This window comes from Protomyctophum bolini, assembly GCF_963924005.1.
Source record: "Protomyctophum bolini genome assembly, chromosome: 19".
NCBI lineage: Eukaryota > Metazoa > Chordata > Actinopteri > Myctophiformes > Myctophidae > Protomyctophum > Protomyctophum bolini.
The window spans coordinates 38,510,078-38,532,577 of record NC_137880.1 but is presented as its reverse complement, the minus strand read 5'-3'; the positions used below and the strand labels follow the sequence as shown (position 1 = coordinate 38,532,577).

At 43.5% G+C, this 22,500-nt stretch overlaps 1 protein-coding gene across 1 annotated transcript in view; it reads right to left on the bottom strand.

Annotated features, from left to right (window-relative positions):
- The window catches only part of LOC308334318 (exostosin-1), a gene marked incomplete at both ends in the record, with an annotated part of 214,573 nt that overhangs the window by 28,650 nt on the left and 163,423 nt on the right, over positions 1-22,500 (bottom strand). Inside the window, 3 exons of the mRNA XM_080791013.1 lie at positions 2,222-2,311; positions 11,112-11,207; positions 11,699-11,813. Of these exons, the coding sequence (XP_080647139.1) occupies positions 2,222-2,311; positions 11,112-11,207; positions 11,699-11,813 (301 nt within the window). The remainder of the gene's footprint in view (positions 1-2,221; positions 2,312-11,111; positions 11,208-11,698; positions 11,814-22,500) is intronic.

The following is a 22,500-nucleotide window of genomic DNA, read 5'->3' as shown; positions in this document are numbered from 1 at the left end:
CTGCTGTAGACACTAACACACTAAACCCAAGCGTTTAGGTTATAAACTGTTTTAAACACATCATTTGTAACACTTTTTAAACGTGTCACAGTGTTTAGATTATAAACAGAAGAACATGTTTAATCCCTGTAACACTTTTTAAACACATAAACGTGTTAAGTTTTTACAATCAAAGTCAGTCATATTATAGGTGTTTTTATAGGAATTTGAACACTAGTTGTTCTCGTGAGGTGTTTGAGTGAACTCGTGTTCTACTGTATTGTATGAATATTAATAAACATTTGGCATTTTATTATTACACACATGGTGTTTATAGGTTTAAACGCGTCACATGTTCCAGGGATTTACAGTGTAGACTAGACAGTCATGGGGACCCCCGGTTGGAGATTAGATGTTTATTTTAGTTCGTATAAACTACAGAGTAAAGGGGACGACGACACAGCGAAAGAACATTTAATGGATGTACGACTATAATGACACGTTTGGCAATACTAGACTCTAGAATTAGTGCGATGGACTTTTCTTCCCCTCCACACAAACGCGGCCAACGATGTTCTTCAGCATTGTCTTAACCCATTCTGAACGGGAACCCATTTTGGCGTCAGCATCATGTTATGCTTTAGCTATTGAAAAATAGCAGATCTACAAGCTCATAGCGCGCCACCGAGTGGCGCGCTACGAGCTTGTAGGTCTGCTATTTTTTGAAAAATCGAAGAACGACTGACATTTCTATAATCTGATCTCAGGTCAGAATGGGTTAATCAGACCAGTGTGTGTCCAGTGGAAACCTCGTATGAATCTGATCTCAGGTCAGAATGGGTTAAGGAGGGTATAGATGGATCTCTTATCGCCCATTGCCAGCAATGTTTACAAGCCAACTTTCCGTCGCCTCCGATTTAGACTGTGATCATTTATCGTGGGTTTCAATTGGCCGACTCTATGAGGGCAAAAGTTTCCCCCCAAACTGCCTTCTTTCGCCTTTTTTCTTTCCGACAAAAAAGCAATCAAAGGAGAACCCTATAGCCTATGGGATCGTCTTATATGAAAACACTGCACTTGAAAAAGTTGAAAACAGCATAACTTTTTCCACAGAATCTCACGTGGCATTTATACGTAGGTGACATTCACACCGGAGAGCTTTGCTGCGATGAAAACGAATCCTGCTGCACATTGTCAGAAAGTGCACTTCGTTTGGCAGGTGTGAATTAAGGCTCATTCGAATCCTAACCAGGGGTGCAGTCAGACGGATATTTTGTGAAGCCACTAAGGAAATGAAAGTTCATATAATGGCCTGTTGTGGCGCTGTCATTGGACTCAATAAAACCCATAGCCCCATAGAAGTCCATGTATTTGGATCCAACTTCACCTAGACTGTATTACCTTAATAAACATGGTCATGAATACTTTCTGCTTCCAGTCACTAGTTTAAAGTCTCATTTCTAATGTCATAATATTCTTTTTGGAAAATTATTTGTCCCATTTATAAAAAAAATGACCATAAAGTCGCGCATGTTCTGAGGGGCGTGGCTACCGTTACAGTCTATGAACGGGATCCCCCTCCCACTCGAGTCAAAATAAAAACCAACGAAGAAGAAGGGGGGAAGTCCCGCCTCGTTGTCTGGGCCAGCCAATGGGCCAGCTGGCCTGAACTGGGCCAAAACGGATCTTGAAAGATGGCGACTTCCATTGCAAGGACTGACAGGCTTCATTTTAAGTTCATGTTAGACCCGCGGAACGCTTTGTCCATATTTTTTACAGTCTATGATATGCGTTAATAACGCGTATCAAAGAACCGCATTCTATACTCCCGAGCAAAAAAACGGGGGGTTTCGCTTCGCTTCCAACCGCACTTTGATTACGATTCGGTGCAGGTGTGAATGCAATCCGCAGTGAATAAAGGAAATGATTAAGCAAACAATGTGAGCTGAACACAGTCGGAGACGGAGTTAAGGCATATTTTACGCAGCGCAAAGATGTCCCGTTACCGTGGATGGATAGACGTGGTCGAATGAGGAGACTGAAGCCCTGATCGAAATGAGGACGAGTACATTAATCAATTGTTTAAGGAAACGCATACAAACACAGCAGTGTATTATAGCCTATACAGAATATTATGTCTGTCTGTCGGTGCGTGCCGTAAACACGTCCAGGCCTCACCTCATTGGTGGAGAGGGAGGACAGAGTCTCACCTCATTGGTGGATAGGGAGGACAGAGTCTCACCTCATTGGTGGAGAGGACAGAGTCCTCGTCCAGGCTGAGGACGGCGTCTGTGAGGATGGCGTCATGGGGGAAAAAACGACTGCTCATCGTCTGGGTGGGAGAGAGAGAGAGAGAGACATAGAGAGACATAGAGAGACATTGACGAGGAATTTACCATCACCAAAAGCTCATTGGAATACATTTAAATGAGCCTATAGTACCATGGTAATTGAATACACTAAATTAGTCTAGACGGGCCTTGGAACACTGAACCATGCTGTGATCTGTGGGCCTCTCCACACCTCCACCTCACAACCCCCGTCTCTTCCTGTCCATGTTGGGAGAGCAAGTCCCCCCCCTTCCCGTCTCACCTGTTCCGTCCCACCCCCCCCCCCCCCCCCCCCCCTCTTCCTCTTCCTTTGTGTGTAAACAAATGGTCCTTTGCCTATTCACCTCCCCATCCTGTCTGCTCTCATTCTGTAGATCCACCTTGTGGGTGGGGCTAAGACTGTATATAAAGTATAGCTCTGTGATTGAATTGCTTATGCTTCTTGGGAGGACCGGCCTGCGAGCCAGTGGCATCCGTGTATACTGAGTGCACGTCAAATAAAGATCTACAAGGGAAGTTGATGTCTCATGCGTTTAGTGTCAGAAATTCAGCCATAACATTTGGTGTCTGAAGTGGGATCCTGTGTCGTCTGAAACTCCGGAAGATAAACAGCTCCAAAAGGACAGATCTCAACGAAACGGCTCCAAAGGACAGATCTACAGAAGAGTCTGCATCTATGGAGTTTCAACGCCTGGATTTTAAAAAACCCTGTGGCTACACTGAAACGGTGAGAACCTTCTAGATTACAGACAATTGAAGTGATAATTCTCATATTTTGGAAAAAAAAAAAAAAAAAAGAGAGAAAAGAGAGACCTTGTTTTGCATTAAGAGAAGTCGCAGCCAAAGAACCGTGCTTGCCAGAGCAGCCAAAGAACCGTGCTTGCCAGAGCAGCCAAAGAACCGTGCTTGCCAGAGCAGCCAAAGAACCGTGCTTGCCAGAGACGTCGCAGCCAAAGAACCGTGCTTGCCAGAGACGTCGCAGCCAAAGAACCGTGCTTGCCAGAGACAGTATTTCAATATGGGAAACAAAAAAAGTGCGCCGGCGGCCACAGAAAAAGAAGAGATGGTTGCAAAATATGAGAAGAAAATTAGTAAGAAAAAGTCATTTAAGACAAATATGACCGCCACAAAAAAGTATTTTCAAGGTGGATGGAGGAAGAGACAACTGGAGGATCGTATGGAGGAACTTCCAAGGGAAGAGAGCGGACCGCTGGCTCCTCGGAGGTCTCCTTTGTCTTCGCAGCGGGCACTGACTCTCGACCTGGGCTGCATGGAGGCCAGTCGATGCCCAGACGGAGAGGAGACGGTGCCTGCGGGAGCCCGTGCGGACGGTCCACAGCCTCTGACTCTCGACCTGGGCTGCATGGAGGCCAGTCGATGCCCAGACGGAGAGGAGACGGTGCCTGCGGGAGCCCGTGCGGACGGTCCACAGCCTCTGACTCTCGACCTGGGCTGCATGGAGGCCAGTCGATGCCCAGACGGAGAGGAGACGGTGCCTGCGGGAGCCCGTGCGGACGGTCCACAGCCTCTGACTCTCGACCTGGGCTGCATGGAGGCCAGTCGATGCCCAGACGGAGAGGAGACGGTGCCTGCGGGAGCCCGTGCGGACGGTCCACAGCCTCTGACTCTCGACCTGGGCTGCATGGAGGCCAGTCGATGCCCAGACGGAGAGGAGACGGTGCCTGCGGGAGCCCGTGCGGACGGTCCACAGCCTTCAACCAAGAGGAAATCGTCTGACATCGAGGTGGGGAGAACAGAACCAAAACCAGCAGGAGCAGAGCAGCCAGCGACAGACGTCAACGACAAGGGGACATCTCCTGTGCACAGCGCAGGAAGGCTCCTGACTACAAAGACGGAGGCTCCTGCTGAGCAGTTCGGGACCGGAGACAAGCCAGCGACAGACGTTGAGAACAAGGGGACATCTCCTTCGGAGGCCCTGGAGCCTACCTACACAACCCTAATCGTCAAAGCAGCGACGGACGTCGAGGGTGTCAAGAATCTGCTCGTTCGACAGGCGGTGGGAGAGGAGTGCACACTCATGCGCCCAGAGGGGGTTCCGGCGGGCCGGCCAGTGAAGGAGGAGATCACCAAAGTACCGGCAGTTGCGTTCCGTAAGTTTTTGCACGCACTGTCAGAGTTGGCAGGAAGGGAGAGGTTCACGCCTCCATTCCTTAAATCTAAGGCCAGAAAGATGCCTTTATTTTCCGATCCCGATGGGAAGAAAAAGAAGGTGAAATGGAAATGGAAAGACACTTTTCGGAAGTCTGCTAAAAGTAGCAGCATGTGACTTGCCCACCGCCTCAACAACACACACACACACACACACACCCCTATCAGAAGATGGCCGCCGATGCCAGGGGAAAAGGTGCCCCATTGCAGCTGTCAAGGAGGCAGTGGGATTGATCTGTGTTGTTAAAACAATTGTATTGTGTAAATTGTGAAATTGTGTTATATAGAAAATAACATTACCAAGTACAAAATCTCCTAACCAAAATCACGCACACCAAAGATGACCTGACTCATAGGATGAAATGGAAAATAATGTCTATACCATGTTAACTTCTTTCCTTCAGTTAAGGGAGGTAGGTGTAAGGTGTGAAAATCGACACCTGCAGCATGCCAGTTTGTTGCTAAAAAAAGCTAATGCAATACCTGGAAAGAAAATATTGTTTGGAATATATGATGTCTTCTGGTTTATTTGTTATGTTATAGTTTGCCGTGCTAAATCAACAGGGTACTGTATTAGTATCATTTTTAGGGATTTCTTGGATCCTTTGTAAATTAGATAAGTTAATTTGGATTGTTAAGCCTACAGGATTTTCTTATTAGTCAAATATATAGTCTCCATGTAAGTGAGTTGACCTTAGGGACGAAACGACTGGCACTGTTGCATAGATGTAAATGAGCTAGTGATTGAGTGCGCATACTGGTGTCAGGTCCCTAAGTCAGTCTAAAAAAAAAAAAAAAAACAAAAAAAAAAATAGACGAGTATGTGTAGTTTGTCTATATCTCATTTCTATTTTTCACTTTTCTGTGTGAATGGGTATGAGAAAGTAATGTAAATCTAATTTACAAGTAAATGTTTTCCTTGAGTGAGTTTGTTGACTCTACTCATTCTGTGGGGATGGTATGCAAATGAAATGCATGTCTGTGACTGTGTGAGGTGTGTCACCCAGAATGAGTGCTGACACTGAAAAGGACAGTTCAATACTCAAGCCCGCATGAAGAGAGACTTACAGCATTTGAGACGACTCTATGAGAAATGTGGGGCCAAAGACACTGCACAGAACTTTATGGAAAGTATTGCTACAATTGCTAGGGAAGAAGCACAAAGTTCAACAAATTGCTACAATTGCTAGGGAAGAAGCACAAAGTTCAACAAAAAAATCGCATTGTGTCATCCCTTTGCTTAAACCATGCTTACAATGTATTTTGTTCAAATGTATTATGATTGATGGAAAATTCAAATTATTGTTTAATTAAGCTGTTGTTTTAATTAACAAGAGGAAGGATTTGACGAGGAATTTACCATCACCAAAAGCTCATTGGAATACATTTAAATGAGCCTATAGTACCATGGTAATTGAATACACTAAATTAGTCTAGACGGGCCTTGGAACACTGAACCATGCTGTGATCTGTGGGCCTCTCCACACCTCCACCTCACAACCCCCGTCTCTTCCTGTCCATGTTGGGAGAGCAAGTCCCCCCCCTTCCCGTCTCACCTGTTCCGTCCCACCCCCCCCCCCCCCCCCCCCCCTCTTCCTCTTCCTTTGTGTGTAAACAAATGGTCCTTTGCCTATTCACCTCCCCATCCTGTCTGCTCTCATTCTGTAGATCCACCTTGTGGGTGGGGCTAAGACTGTATATAAAGTATAGCTCTGTGATTGAATTGCTTATGCTTCTTGGGAGGACCGGCCTGCGAGCCAGTGGCATCCGTGTATACTGAGTGCACGTCAAATAAAGATCTACAAGGGAAGTTGATGTCTCATGCGTTTAGTGTCAGAAATTCAGCCATAACAACATAGAGAGACAGAGAGAGAGAGACATAGAGAGGGAGAGACATAGAGAGGAAGGAAGTGAGCCCAGTGTCCATGACATCAGAGACACTGGGCTCACTGCTAAAATATAAAATATCTAAAAAACCACATATTATTACACACATAAAGACCCGCAGGAAAGTGTTCTAAATCTTCTAAACGTCATTAACATATTTTTTTTTGTTGCAAAAAGGGTGAAGTGTCCCTTTAACCAAAAAGGTAAATGAGTTGTCAAGTGCGATATGTGGTCAGGGGCAGTTCAGAAGTTGAGTGCGTGTGTGTGTGTGTGTGTGTGTGTGTGTGTGTGTGTGTGTGTGTCTGTGTCTGTGTCTGTGTGTGTGTGTGTGTGTGTGTGTGTGTGTGTGTGTGTGTGTGTGCTGTGTGTGTGTGTGTGCGCGTGCGCGTGTGTGTGTGTGTGTGTGTGTGGGGCTTGGAAATGACAGGAATGGATGCTATAGATAGACTATAGAACCCTCCCAGGCAATGGGAGAAATAAAACCGTGTTCGTTCCTTACACCGGGGTGTCTCTCTGTTGATCGATTGGCTTAATAGGGCACGGTGCTCGCCTCCAGCGATTGATTGGCTGGCCTGGCCTATAAGAGGAAGTGTTGCAAAGCCTTAATCCATTAGGCTAAAGAGGCCTGCTGATGAACTTATTGACTTGTAATTAACCCATTCTGACCTGAGATCAGATTCATAACGAGGTTTCCACTGGACACACACACTGGTCTGATGAACCCATTCTGACCTGAGATCAGATTCTATAAAAATGTCAGTCGTTCTTCGATTTAAAAAAAAATAGCAGATCTACAAGCTCGTAGCGCGCCACTCTACAGCTTGTAGATCTGCTATTTTTCAATAGCTAAAGCATAACATGATGCTAACTACCAAAATGGTGTTCCCGTTCAGAATGGGTTAAGAGCCTGAATTATTTAATGGCTTCTACACATGGAGGAGAAAATAAGTACTTCTTTCCTCTCTATTGTCACAAATTAAAACTTGCCACCGACATACCGGGGGCGTATTAAAGGATATTAAATTATTATGTAATGTTTGTGCAAAAAAATTAATCTAATATTTCACATTATGACGTTTTGTTTGTCAGTGATTAAGGGAGTGATGCGTTATACGTTATTATCGCGTTATGTAACTTGTTGCGGTAACTATACATAATATTAAAACCCCTTTTGGGGCGGGAACCCCTTTCGGTGTTTTAAACATTACGTTATAATTTAGCTATTGGAAAAACAGCAGATCTACCAGCTCATATACACACTAAACCCAAGCGTTTAGGTAATAAAACTGTTTTAAACACTTTTTAAACGTGTCACAGTGTTTAGATTATAAACAGAAGAACATGTTTAATCGCCCGTAACACTTTTTAAACACATAAACGTGTTTCGTTTTTACAATCAACGTCAGTCATATTATAGGTGTTTAGAATTTGAACACTAGGTGTTCTCGTGAGGCGTTTGAGTGAACTCGTGTTCTACTGTATTGTATGAATATTAATAAACACTTGGCATTTTATTATTACACACATGGTGTTTATAGGTTTAAACGCGTCACATGTTCCAGGGAATTACAGTGTAGGTTTATCATTACCAATGTTATTATTGGGTTTTTTTTTTTCAAGTCATGTTTTGTATTTGTTTTTCAACTTCTGTAAGTCGTTTTAACTTATTTCCGTTGTTATATGATCAGCACTTGGAGAGTTGCATTTGATGTGCGACTCGTGCAAACTTTGAGTGAGTGATTGAGTGATTGATTGAAGGAGAGGACACACTGAAGACCTTATCTCTGGGCCCAGGAGAAGGAGAGGACACACTGAAGACCTTATCTCTGGGCCCAGGAGAAGGAGAGGACACACTGACAGCTGCTTCAGGGGATGGAAATATACAGATACACTAGATAGAGATGAAGGTAGGCAGGTGGGCAGACTGTCAGTCAGGGAATCACGTACACACACACACACACACACACACACACACACACACACACACACAGACCGACAGGGAGGCGCACGCACGTAAACCTGCCGCGCGTCTGACAGATCGATGTAGCCAGGGGAATTTGGCTTACACACGCACGGTCCGCGCGTTTAGAGTAAACGGGCGAGAAAAGCCTGGTGTAGCTTTGGCCGTCACTGTGTTTGGTCCCGCTACAATCATAACGCACGCACACACGCACGCACGCACGCACGCACGCACGCACGCACGCACGCACGCACGCACGCACGCGTGTGTGTGCGCGTTATGATTGTAGCGGGACCAAACGCAGTGAGTGTGTTTTGGGAGAAGCTGTGTTGAAGAGCATCTGTTCTGGGCAGAAGCTACGGCACTCCAAATGACTAATGACTGGTCCACAGGCACCGTTTGGAGAGGCACGCACACACACACGCACGTATGTACGTGCACATGCTCGCACACACTCACACACACGCATGCAACCTCACACTTTATTATGGGCAGTGGAGACACATTGTTCTGCTTGGTTCAATAGGGAGCTGTTTACATGGCAACCGACAGAGGCAATTAGCCCATTCTGACCTGAGATCAGATTCTAAAAATGTCTTACTACCTCCTGACAGTTTTCATTCTAACCTGAGATCAGATTCTAAAAAAAATGTCTCCTATGTCAGTCGCTCTTTGATTTTTCAAAAAATAGCAGACCTACAAGCTCGTAGCGCGCCACTCGGTGGCGCGCTACGAGCTTGTAGATCTGCTATTTTTCAATAGCTAAAGCATAACGTAATGCTAACACCAAAAGGCGCTCCCGCGCAGAATGGGTTAGGACACAAACCATTGAGTTTTACAGTACGAGAGAGATGCTGAGGTTAGCATCCGCGTAGATATCATCACATTCACTGTACTATACTGTATTGCCCAATGAGCATTTATTCGGGCTGATGGACGTATCTGAAATACGTCTAAATCTGTGGTTTTCATATCCAGGCACATTATTTTTTTTTCGGTATTTGAGCCACGGACCACCATTTGATGAGATTTAGCCTCGCAGACCCAAAACTAAACGGATATTTTGATATCGTTGAATAAAGTTTTTCCACAATTCCATGCTGTATTGATGTTGGTACCATAATATAAGTTGCGAACCTACTGCCTTATAAAGGACATATATACACTGTAGAACCTTATGTGAAGTATAATTTAAACGAAAAGACAACAATCTCTTTGTGCTCAAATAAGGTCAGGAACATTACCATTAGCACTGGTCCTACCCCCCCCATGAGACTTACAAATCCCAAATGTTTATAAACAAATCCCAAATGTTTGTAAACAAATCCCAAATGTTTATAAACAAATCCCAAAATGTTTATAAACAAATCACAAATGTTTATAAACAAATCACAAATGTTTATAAACAAATACCAAAATGTTTATAAACAAATCCCATGAGACTTGGTCCTACCCCCCCGACCATGAGACTTACTACAGGTCAACTGGTAGTGGTCCTACCCCCCCCATGAGACTTACAAATCCCAAATGTTTATAAACAAATCCCAAATGTTTATAAACAAATCCTAAATGTTTGTAAATAAATCCCAAATGTTTATAAACAAATCCCAAAATGTTTATAAACAAATCACAAATGTTTATAAACAAATCATTAATGTTTATAAACAAATCACAAATGTTTATAAACAAATACCAAAATGTTTATAAACAAGTCCCAAATCCCATGAGACTTGGTCCTACCCCCCCGACCATGAGACTGGCAGGTTTAATGCCACCCCTGAAGATGAGAGATATTGTCTGTTCTGTGATCTAGAAGATTAAATTGAAAACGAAGTTCACTTTTTGCTTTACTGCCCTAAATACGATGACTTAAGGGATATTTTGGTTAATAAGATGTCTTCTATATTATGGATAGGATTTCCTAGATTTAAAATGTAAAAATGGAGATATGTTTTGCCAAAGGGACTTTCATTGTAGCAGATTTTATCTGTCAAGCGTGGGAAAGAAGACAGAGTACCCTGTATACATCTGAGGTGTAATATAATGAATTATGTAATGTAAACATGCTGTAAAATGCATAAATTATGTAATGTAAAACATGCTGTAATTGCAAATGTGAAACGGTGTCTTATCAACCCATGAGGGTTGGGCACAAGGTGTGCATGACACGAAAATAAATAAATAATCAAATCAAATCAAATCAAATCAAATCAAATCAAATCAAATCAAATCAATCAAAATAGGACAGGTTTTAAATTTAAAACGCAGATCGCAGGTCAACCTGAGAAGTGGGTCAGCAATGTATAAGCACCTTAGATTTAGCATTTCTACATGTTAAGAGCAATTCTGTTTTAACGCACCCCTCACCAACCTTAATCCGGTCGTTTTAACGCACCCCTCACCAACCTTAATCCGATCGTTTTAACGCACCCCTCACCAACCTTAATCCGGTCGTTTTAACGCACCCCTCACCAACCTTAATCCGGTCGTTTTAACGCACCCCTCACCAACCTTAATCCGGTCGTTTTAACGCACCCCTCACCAACCTTAATCCGGTCGTTTTAACGCACCCCTCACCAACCTTAATCCGGTCGTTTTAACGCACCCCTCACCAACCTTAATCCGGTCGTTTTAACGCACCCCTCACCAACCTTAATCCGGTCGTTTTAACGCACCCCTCACCAACCTTAATCCGGTCGGACCAATGATATGTCTAACCGCCTCCCTCCACAGTACAGTACAGTACAGTACAGTACAGTACAGTAACATGATGATGGATCATCTACCTTGGTCTGTCCCTCAATGACAGTAAGAGGCACACTGGTCGACGGCCACTTGTTCCTGGGAGGTAAAGGCTTGTCACAGTTCCACAGCACCACCACCTGGCAGGGAGGGAGGGGCATAGCATGGTACACAGTCAAATGATAGTTCCACAGCACCACCACCTGGCAGGGAGGGGCATAGCATGCACACAGTCAACCGATAGCAACAATGCTAGCAAAATAAATAGCTTCAGAGATTATCTGCTGTCTTCCAGATCCACAGCGAGCTAAGGTCAGAGGTCAGCACATTATGGGCTCCATTTTCCTTACCGCTAAACCCCATGGGCTGTATTTTGCGTGTCTTAAGTACCACGTCTTATTCCCTAACTTGAGTAAACTAAAGACCTGGAGGCGTGATCAATGCTCTTTGGCTATTCTGAGTGGCCAAAGAGCATTGATCACGCCTCCAGGTCTTTAGTTTACTCAGGTTAGGGAATAAGACCTGGTACTTAAGACACGCAAAATACAGCCCCTTATCCCTAAACTTATTTTTTTTAAACTATTTTTCAAAACATTTTTGAATAGTTAAAATGGCCAGTCTACCAGCTCACCTGTGCACAGAACTTGGACTTGGCTACGGCGATGATGAGTTTAACCACCGGAGAGATCTGGTTCTGGAGAGGAGTTACCGCATGGATCACCGCTGTGAACTGTTGGGATGGACTCCTACCTGCACACACACACGCAGACACAGACACAGACACGCACGCATGCACACAGACACAGACACACACAGACACACACACACACAGACACAGACACACAGACACGCACACACACACACACACACACACACAGGACTGAATATTTAGGTTTTCAAACGATCCATTTTTTCGTCACCGGCACCGCTAAACCCCTTAAATCCCTAAACTTCTTTGCCCTTTTTTTTCCTTTTTTTTAAACTATTTTTCAAAACATTTTTTTATTAGTAAAATAAATTAAAAAGTCAAAGACGTTTAGGGATAACGGGTTCATAGCGATGACGATAATGGAGTCCCTAGAGCGCCAACTCCCAAAAGAGGAGGCAAACTTTTAAATGACCACCTTGTGGCGGTATTGTATAATCTTGGGCATAACTCAACGGGTTAAATGGCGCCGCCCCGGGGGTTGCGGTGAGGAATGGATTCCCTCCTCCTCTCCTCGACAGCCCCAGAAGCCAGAGAAGAAGAATATATCTGCTGCTCCGTCGTATATTACGGCGCTTAACCCATTTTTTTGAACCACCTTTTTGGTATTAGCATCATGTTATGCTTTAGCTATTGAAAAATAGCAGATCTACAAGCTCATAGCGCGCCACCGAGCTTGTAGGTCTGCTATTTTGGAAAAAAATCGTGAAAATGAGGCACGAATCTTCGAATATATATTTCAGAGAGAACATTTTTAACTAAAATATTGGCTTCTGGCGGGGGGGGGGGTCCCTGGAACTACATATTTTGAGATGGGGGTCCGTGGCCCCAATAGAGATAATTCTGGGGGTCCTTGACATGAGAAAGGTTGAGCCCCACTGACACATTAGAAACATGGGTTTTTCAGAAAAAGGTTAGGATTTAGAAGACATTTTTCTTTAATCGACGAAAAATATGCAAATATCATGACCAATGGCATTGCAATGAACATCACTGATGACGTTTAGGTGGAAAAAAAACCCCCAGAAAAAATATATATAATAATTAAGTAATTATAATTAAAATAAAAATGTTACCGAAAAGCAACGCTATGGGTCTTACAGGGTTAAGATAAAAAGCACCTAAATGCGAGTGAATGAAATCTCTCTCTCTCTCTCTCTCTCTCTCTCTCTCTCCCCCTCTCTCTCTCTCTCCCTCTCTCTCTCTCCCTCTCTCTCCCTCTGTCTCCCTCTGTCTCTCTCTCTCTCTCTCTCTCTCTCTCTCTCTCTCTCTCTCTCCCCCTCTCTCTCTCTCTCCCTCTCTCTCTCTCCCTCTCTCTCCCTCTGTCTCCCTCTGTCTCTCTCTCTCTCTCTCTCTCTCTCTCTCTCTCTCTCCCCCTCTCTCTCTCTCTCCCTCTCTCTCCCTCTGTCTCCCTCTGTCTCTCTCTCTCTCTCTCCCCCCCTCTCTCTCTCTCTCTCTCTCTCTCCCCCCCTCTCTCTCTCTGTCTCTCTCTCTCTCTCTCTCTCTCTCTCTCTCTCTCTCTCTCTCTCCCTCTCTCCCTCTCTATAAAAAGATGGCTGTCCTCCCTCAGATCGTACAGAAGGGGAGGACAGAGAGCAGAGAATGACACGCAGTATAAATTAAATTAAACTGCCCAGAGTTTTTCCGCTGCGGTCTATATTTTATGACGACCTGTTGAACTATAACACTCCTATTAATTACGTTAAAGCCCATCCGTATATACATTATATATTATCCTTCCCCGAGATATACTCAATAAACTTTAATACTTCGTGGCGTTTTTTTTTAATTTATTTAAACGGGTAAAAAAAAAGTGATACATTGTTATTCGAGCAGGACATGTCAATACGTGGGTGGATATGGCCGGGGGGGGCATCTTTGGGTTCGTTACTTTTAACCCATTCTGACCTGAGATCAGATTCATACGAGGTTTCCACTAGGACACACACTGATCTGATTATAACCCATTCTGACCTGAGATCAGATTCTAAAAAATGTCAGTCGTTCTTCGATTTAAAAAAAAAATAGCAGACCTACAAGCTCGTAGCGCGCCACTCGGTGGCGTGCTACGAGCTTGTAGATCTGCTATTTTTCAATAGCTAAAGCATAACATGATGCTAATACCAAAATGGGTTCCTGAGCCCACCTGAGAGGAGTGGTTCTGGTTGTGGGGGCCCGGGTGGTGTCAGAGAGATGGATGGAGATACAGATGAAGCACTCAGGCTCCAGTTAACCCATTCTGAACGGGAACCCATTTTGGTGTTATAGCATTATGCTATAGCTATTGAAAAATAGCAGATCTACAAGCTCATAGCGTGCCACCGCGTGGCGCGCTATGAGCTTGTAGGTCTGCTATTTTTTTCGGCTGGAGAACGGCTGACTTTTATTTTTTTTAATCTGATCTCAGGTCAGATTTGGGTTCATCAGACCCAGTGTGTGTGTCCAGTGGAAACCTCGTATGTGAATCTGATCTCAGGTCAGAATGGGTTAACCATGATGATGGTCTATTCTCCCAGACGGCCACATCCGCCCACACTGACGGTCAACCAGGTCGCGGTGCTGCTCACCTCCACCACCAGGTGGTGCTCAACCAGGCTGCGGTGCTGCTCACCTCCACCACCGTGTACAAAAGGGTGGGAGGAATAATATATCAAAAACGAGGTTTTTACAATTAGTTGATTTTTTGTTAGGGTATGTATTATTGTTGATTTTTTGTTGAGGTATGCCTGTACCTGTGCCTTTCATCTAAAAATGGAATTTGGGGTTCAGTGTCTTTGCTCAAGGACACTTCGACATGTAGACAGGAGGAGGAGGAGCCGGGATTCGAACCGCCGACCCATGGATCATTGGACGACCTGCTCTATACCTCCTGAGCCACAGTCACCCCATTATTATTATTATTATTATAATGATTATGATTATTATAATTTGTTACATCTAGACAGCGTGATATTCTCTCCACATACTGCCCTCTCTCGCCCTCCTCCTCCTCAGTGTCAGCTGCTAACCTGGGTTGTCAAAATAATAAAACTGTGGTCATAGTGCATGTCTGCAGGGAATACGGCTGTCATTGTTGTTAATATTTATCTCGAGGAAATTGACTGAATCTTGTCTCTCAGCACACTGTAAACACTCTCGACACATTGATTCTTATTTTCCGTAAAGTCACAGATTTGTAGTTTATAGACTTATAGCACAGAGAAGGATATTGATCGACAGTAAATGGTATTATTCATTCATTTATAGAGACCCCGGTGCCAGATATAAGAATCTTGTCTCATAGAAGTCTGACGGTTTTCTATGTTACTGTAGTCCATTAATCCTCTTACACTGTACCAGGAGTCTGACTGTTTTCTATGTTACTGTAGTCCATTAATCCTTACACTGTACCAGGAGTCTGACTGTTTTCTATGTTACTGTAGTCCATTAATCCTTACACTGTACCAGGAGTCTGACTGTTTTCTATGTTACTGTAGTCCATTAATCCTTACACTGTACCAGGAGTCTGACTGTTTTCTATGTTACTGTAGTCCATTAATCCTCTTACACTGTACCAGGAGTCTGACTGTTTTCTATGTTACTGTAGTCCATTTATACACTGTACCAGGAGTCTGACTGTTTTCTATGTTACTGTAGTCCATTAATCCTTACACTGTACCAGGAGTCTGACTGTTTTCTATGTTACTGTAGTCCATTAATCCTGACACTGTACCAGGAGTCTGACTGTTTTCTATGTTACTGTAGTCCATTAATCCTTACACTGTACCAGGAGTCTGACTGTTTTCTATGTTACTGTAGTCCATTAATCCTTACACTGTACCAGGAGTCTGACTGTTTTCTATGTTACTGTAGTCCATTAATCCTGACACTGTACCAGGAGTCTGACTGTTTTCTATGTTACTGTAGTCCATTAATCCTTACACTGTACCAGGAGTCTGACTGTTTTCTATGTTACTGTAGTCCATTAATCCTGACACTGTACCAGGAGTCTGACTGTTTTCTATGTTACTGTAGTCCATTAATCCTTACACTGTACCAGGAGTCTGACTGTTTTCTATGTTACTGTAGTCCATTAATCCTTACACTGTACCAGGAGTCTGACTGTTTTCTATGTTACTGTAGTCCATTAATCCTGACACTGTACCAGGAGTCTGACTGTTTTCTATGTTACTGTAGTCCATTAATCCTGACACTGTACCAGGAGTCTGACTGTTTTCTATGTTACTGTAGTCCATTTATACACTGTACCAGGAGTCTGACTGTTTTCTATGTTACTGTAGTCCATTAATCCTGACACTGTACCAGGAGTCTGACTGTTTTCTATGTTACTGTAGTCCATTAATCCTTACACTGTACCAGGAGTCTGACTGTTTTCTATGTTACTGTAGTCCATTAATCCTTACACTGTTCCAGGAGTCTGACTGTTTTCTATGTTACTGTAGTCCATTAATCCTTACACTGTACCAGGAGTCTGACTGTTTTCTATGTTACTGTAGTCCATTAATCCTCGCACTGTACCAGGAGTCTGACTGTTTTCTATGTTACTGTAGTCCATTTATACACTGTACCAGGAGTCTGACTGTTTTCTATATGTTACTGTAGTCCATTAATCCTCTTACACTGTACCAGGAGTCTGACTGTTTTCTATATGTTACTGTAGTCCATTTATACACTGTACCAGGAGTCTGACTGTTTTCTATGTTACTGTAGTCCATTAATCCTCACACTGTACCAGGAGTCTGACTGTTTTCTATGTTACTGTAGTCCATTAATCCTTACACTGTACCAGGAGTCTGACTGTTTTCTATGTTACTGTAGTCCATTAATCCTCTTACACTGTACCAGGAGTCTGACTGTTTTCTATGTTACTGTAGTCCATTAATCCTCTTACACTGTACCAGGAGTCTGACTGTTTTCTATGTTACTGTAGTCCATTAATCCTTACACTGTACCAGGAGTCTGAATGTTTTCTATGTTACTGTAGTCCATTAATCCTTACACTGTACCAGGAGTCTGACTGTTTTCTATATGTTACTGTAGTCCATTTATACACTGTAACAGGAGTCTGACTGTTTTCTATGTTACTGTAGTCCATTAATCCTTACACTGTACCAGGAGTCTGACTGTTTTCTATGTTACTGTAGTCCATTTATACACTGTACCAGGAGTCTGACTGTTTTCTATGTTACTGTAGTCCATTAATCCTTACACTGTACCAGGAGTCTGACTGTTTTCTATGTTACTGTAGTCCATTAATCCTTACACTGTACCAGGAGTCTGACTGTTTTCTATGTTACTGTAGTCCATTAATACACTGTACCAGGAGTCTGACTGTTTTCTATGTTACTGTAGTCCATTAATCCTTACACTGTACCAGGAGTCTGACTGTTTTCTATGTTACTGTAGTCCATTAATCCTTACACTGTACCAGGAGTCTGACTGTTTTCTATGTTACTGTAGTCCATTAATCCTCTTACACTGTACCAGGAGTCTGACTGTTTTCTATGTTACTGTAGTCCATTAATACACTGTACCAGGAGTCTGACTGTTTTCTATGTTACTGTAGTCCATTAATCCTTACACTGTACCAGGAGTCTGACTGTTTTCTATGTTACTGTAGTCCATTAATCCTTACACTGTACCAGGAGTCTGACTGTTTTCTATGTTACTGTAGTCCATTAATCCTCTTACACTGTACCAGGAGTCTGACTGTTTTCTATGTTACTGTAGTCCATTAATCCTTACACTGTACCAGGAGTCTGACTGTTTTCTATGTTACTGTAGTCCATTAATCCTTACACTGTACCAGGAGTCTGAATGTTTTCTATGTTACTGTAGTCCATTAATCCTTACACTGTACCAGGAGTCTGACTGTTTTCTATGTTACTGTAGTCCATTAATCCTGACACTGTACCAGGAGTCTGACTGTTTTCTATGTTACTGTAGTCCATTAATCCTTACACTGTACCAGGAGTCTGACTGTTTTCTATATGTTACTGTAGTCCATTTATACACTGTACCAGGAGTCTGACTGTTTTATATGTTACTGTAGTCCATTAATCCTTACACTGTACCAGGAGTCTGACTGTTTTCTATGTTACTGTAGTCCATTAATCCTTACACTGTACCAGGAGTCTGACTGTTTTCTATGTTACTGTAGTCCATTAATCCTTACACTGTACCAGGAGTCTGAATGTTTTCTATGTTACTGTAGTCCATTAATCCTTACACTGTACCAGGAGTCTGAATGTTTTCTATGTTACTGTAGTCCATTAATCCTTACACTGTACCAGGAGTCTGACTGTTTTCTATGTTACTGTAGTCCATTAATCCTTACACTGTACCAGGAGTCTGAATGTTTTCTATGTTACTGTAGTCCATTAATCCTGACACTGTACCAGGAGTCTGACTGTTTTCTATGTTACTGTAGTCCATTAATCCTTACACTGTACCAGGAGTCTGACTGTTTTCTATGTTACTGTAGTCCATTAATCCTTACACTGTACCAGGAGTCTGACTGTTTTCTATGTTACTGTAGTCCATTAATCCTCTTACACTGTACCAGGAGTCTGACTGTTTTCTATGTTACTGTAGTCCATTAATCCTTACACTGTACCAGGAGTCTGACTGTTTTCTATATGTTACTGTAGTCCATCATTACACTGTACCAGGAGTCTGACTGTTTTCTATGTTACTGTAGTCCATTAATCCTTACACTGTACCAGGAGTCTGACTGTTTTCTATGTTACTGTAGTCCATTAATCCTTACACTGTACCAGGAGTCTGACTGTTTTCTATATGTTACTGTAGTCCATTTATCCTTACACTGTACCAGGAGTCTGACTGTTTTCTATGTTACTGTAGTCCATTAATCCTTACACTGTACCAGGAGTCTGACTGTTTTCTATGTTACTGTAGTCCATTAATCCTCACACTGTACCAGGAGTCTGACTGTTTTCTATGTTACTGTAGTCCATTAATCCTTACACTGTACCAGGAGTCTGACTGTTTTCTATGTTACTGTAGTCCATTAATCCTCTTACACTGTACCAGGAGTCTGACTGTTTTCTATGTTACTGTAGTCCATTAATCCTTACACTGTACCAGGAGTCTGACTGTTTTCTATGTTACTGTAGTCCATTAATCCTTACACTGTACCAGGAGTCTGACTGTTTTATATGTTACTGTAGTCCATTAATCCTTACACTGTACCAGGAGTCTGACTGTTTTCTATGTTACTGTAGTCCATTAATCCTCTTACACTGTACCAGGAGTCTGACTGTTTTCTATGTTACTGTAGTCCATTAATCCTTACACTGTACCAGGAGTCTGACTGTTTTCTATGTTACTGTAGTCCATTAATCCTTACACTGTACCAGGAGTCTGACTGTTTTCTATATGTTACTGTAGTCCATTAATCCTTACACTGTACCAGGAGTCTGAATGTTTTCTATGTTACTGTAGTCCATTACTCCTCTTACACTGTACCAGGAGTCTGACTGTTTTATATGTTACTGTAGTCCATTAATCCTCTTACACTGTACCAGGAGTCTGACTGTTTTCTATGTTACTGTAGTCCATTAATCCTCTTACACTGTACCAGGAGTCTGACTGTTTTATATGTTACTGTAGTCCATTAATCCTTACACTGTACCAGGAGTCTGACTGTTTTCTATGTTACTGTAGTCCATTAATCCTCTTACACTGTACCAGGAGTCTGACTGTTTTCTATGTTACTGTAGTCCATTAATCATTACACTGTACCAGGAGTCTGACTGTTTTCTATGTTACTGTAGTCCATTAATCCTTACACTGTACCAGGAGTCTGACTGTTTTCTATGTTACTGTAGTCCATTAATCCTTACACTGTACCAGGAGTCTGACTGTTTTCTATGTTACTGTAGTCCATTTATCCTTACACTGTACCAGGAGTCTGACTGTTTTCTATGTTACTGTAGTCCATTTATCCTTACACTGTACCAGGAGTCTGACTGTTTTCTATGTTACTGTAGTCCATTTATCCTTACACTGTACCAGTGTTAGAGAAACAGGGGCTGAAATCCCGTTTTGGACAAAAATTGCTCAAATAGAGGATCTACAAGCTCTCAACGCGTCGCAGCGCGACGCATTGAGAGCTTGTAGATCAGCTATTTGAGCAGCTGATCAGCTATTCGAGCAGCACAGATCAGCACTCTTTAGCTAGTGGAGATGCGACCAACTAGACCAACAGTAAAACATTCCAGGTGACTAAAATGTGACTAAAAACTAAATTAAAAATACTAATATAATACTAATATAATATGACTAAAACTAAAATCGAAATTTGCTGCCAAAAACAACACTGCTCCTGTCTGTCTGTCTGTCTGTCTGTCTGTCTGTCTGTCTGTCTGTCTGTCTGCCTGTCTGTCTGTCTGTCTGTCTGTCTGCCTGCCTGCCTGTCTGCCTGCCTGCCTGCCTGTCTGTCTGCCTGCCTGCCTGCCTGCCTGCCTGTCTGTCTGTCTCATGTCTGTCTGTCTGCCTTGCCTTGCCTGCCTGCCTGCCTGCCTGCCTGCCTGCCTGCCTGCGTCTCATTAGCCACGACAGCACCATGAAGTCAAGACGTGTGATCAGACACACGGTCGTGGAGCCTCTGAACCTGCAGCCAAAGGAGCCACATACGGCCGGGCGCCGCCACAAAAACTAATGAAGAGACGCTTCTATCACGAGCCGGACTGAAGAATTCATTATCCCAGAAGGAGAAGAGTGTCAAATATCAAATGAAATATTCACCCCCTCGCCACCACCTCCACCTCCACCACCTCCACCGCCGCCATGCAAGAACCAGAAAGATTGTGCTCAGCAAAACGATGGCTGGCCTTCGTTTTTTAACCCATTCTGAACGGGAACCCATTTTGGTGTTATAGCATCATGTTATGCTTTAGCTATTGAAAAATAGCAGATCAACAAGCTCATAGCGCGCCACCGAGTGGCACGCTACGAGCTTGTAGGTCTGCTATTTTTGAAAAATCGAAGAACGACTGACATTTTTAGAATCTGATCTCAGGTCAGAATGGGTTAAAGATGACATTATTACTCTCTCTCTCTTTTTCTCTACGGACGAACGAGACGGAGTTGAGATGTCAGCTTTTATGTCGTGGCTAACATTCGCCCCGGTGGAGGTATAAATGATCCTGGCGGCAGGGGAGGGTCAAAATGAATCTGTTTTGAATAATGTCCTCTCTCCATTAGATATGACTAAAACCTGTGTGTGTGTGTGTGTGTGTGTGTGTGTGTGTGCGTGGGTGTGCATGTGTGCGTGCGCATGTGTGCGTGCGTGCGTGCGTGCGTGCGTGTGTGCGTGCGCTCATCTGCAAGTGGATGCCAAGACATTACTAGGAAGTGCAGTCACATGCACACACCTGAACGCACACACACATATAGATTACACGCACATGCAGTCACGCACGCACGCACGAGCGCACTGCACAAACTTAGGCTGTGACTAAAGACCATTATAGAAGAATGCTCCCAGGCACAACATCTTTCCTCTGAGTCTGCTGCTAAATAGTAAAGGCTTAAACTTTACAAAACTACAACCAGGGATGAAGTTATGAGTGCTTCGCCGTCAGATATCATGGAGTCTATAAGCAGAGGCAGAGCGTCGTATCGTATCAGGTATCATGGAGTCTATAAGCAGAGGCAGAGCGTCCTATCAGGTATCATGGAGTCTATAAGCAGAGGCAGAGCGTCCTATCAGATATCATGGAGTCTATAAGCAGAGGCAGAGCGTCCTATCAGGTATCATGGAGTCTATAAGCAGAGGCAGAGCGTCCTATCAGGTATCATGGAGTCTATAAGCAGAGGCAGAGCGTCGTATCAGGTATCATGGAGTCTATGAGCAGAGGCAGAGCGTCCTATCAGGTATCATGGAGTCTATAAGCAGAGGCAGAGCGTCCTATCAGGTATCATGGAGTCTATAAGCAGAGGCAGAGCGTCGTATCGTATCAGGTATCATGGAGTCTATAAGCAGAGGCAGAGCGTCGTATCGTATCAGGTATCATGGAGTCTATAAGCAGAGGCAGAGCGTCCTATCAGATATCATGGAGTCTATGAGCAGAGGCAGAGCGTCGTATCGTATCAGGTATCATGGAGTCTATAAGCAGAGGCAGAGCGTCGTATCAGATATCAGATATCATGGAGTCTATAAGCAGAGGCAGAGCGTCGTATCAGGTATCATGGAGTCTATAAGCAGAGGCAGAGCGTCGTATCAGGTATCATGGAGTCTATGAGCAGAGGCAGAGCGTCCTATCAGGTATCATGGAGTCTATAAGCAGAGGCAGAGCGTCGTATCAGGTATCATGGAGTCTATGAGCAGAGGCAGAGCGTCCTATCAGGTATCATGGAGTCTATGAGCAGAGGCAGAGCGTCCTATCAGATATCATGGAGTCTATAAGCAGAGGCAGAGCGTCCTATCAGGTATCATGGAGTCTATAAGCAGAGGCAGAGCGTCGTATCAGGTATCATGGAGTCTATAAGCAGAGGCAGAGCGTCGTATCGTATCAGATATCATGGAGTCTATAAGCAGAGGCAGAGCGTCGTATCAGGTATCATGGAGTCTATAAGCAGAGGCAGAGCGTCGTATCGTATCAGGTATCATGGAGTCTATAAGCAGAGGCAGAGCGTCGTATCGTATCAGGTATCATGGAGTCTATAAGCAGAGGCAGAGCGTCGTATCAGGTATCATGGAG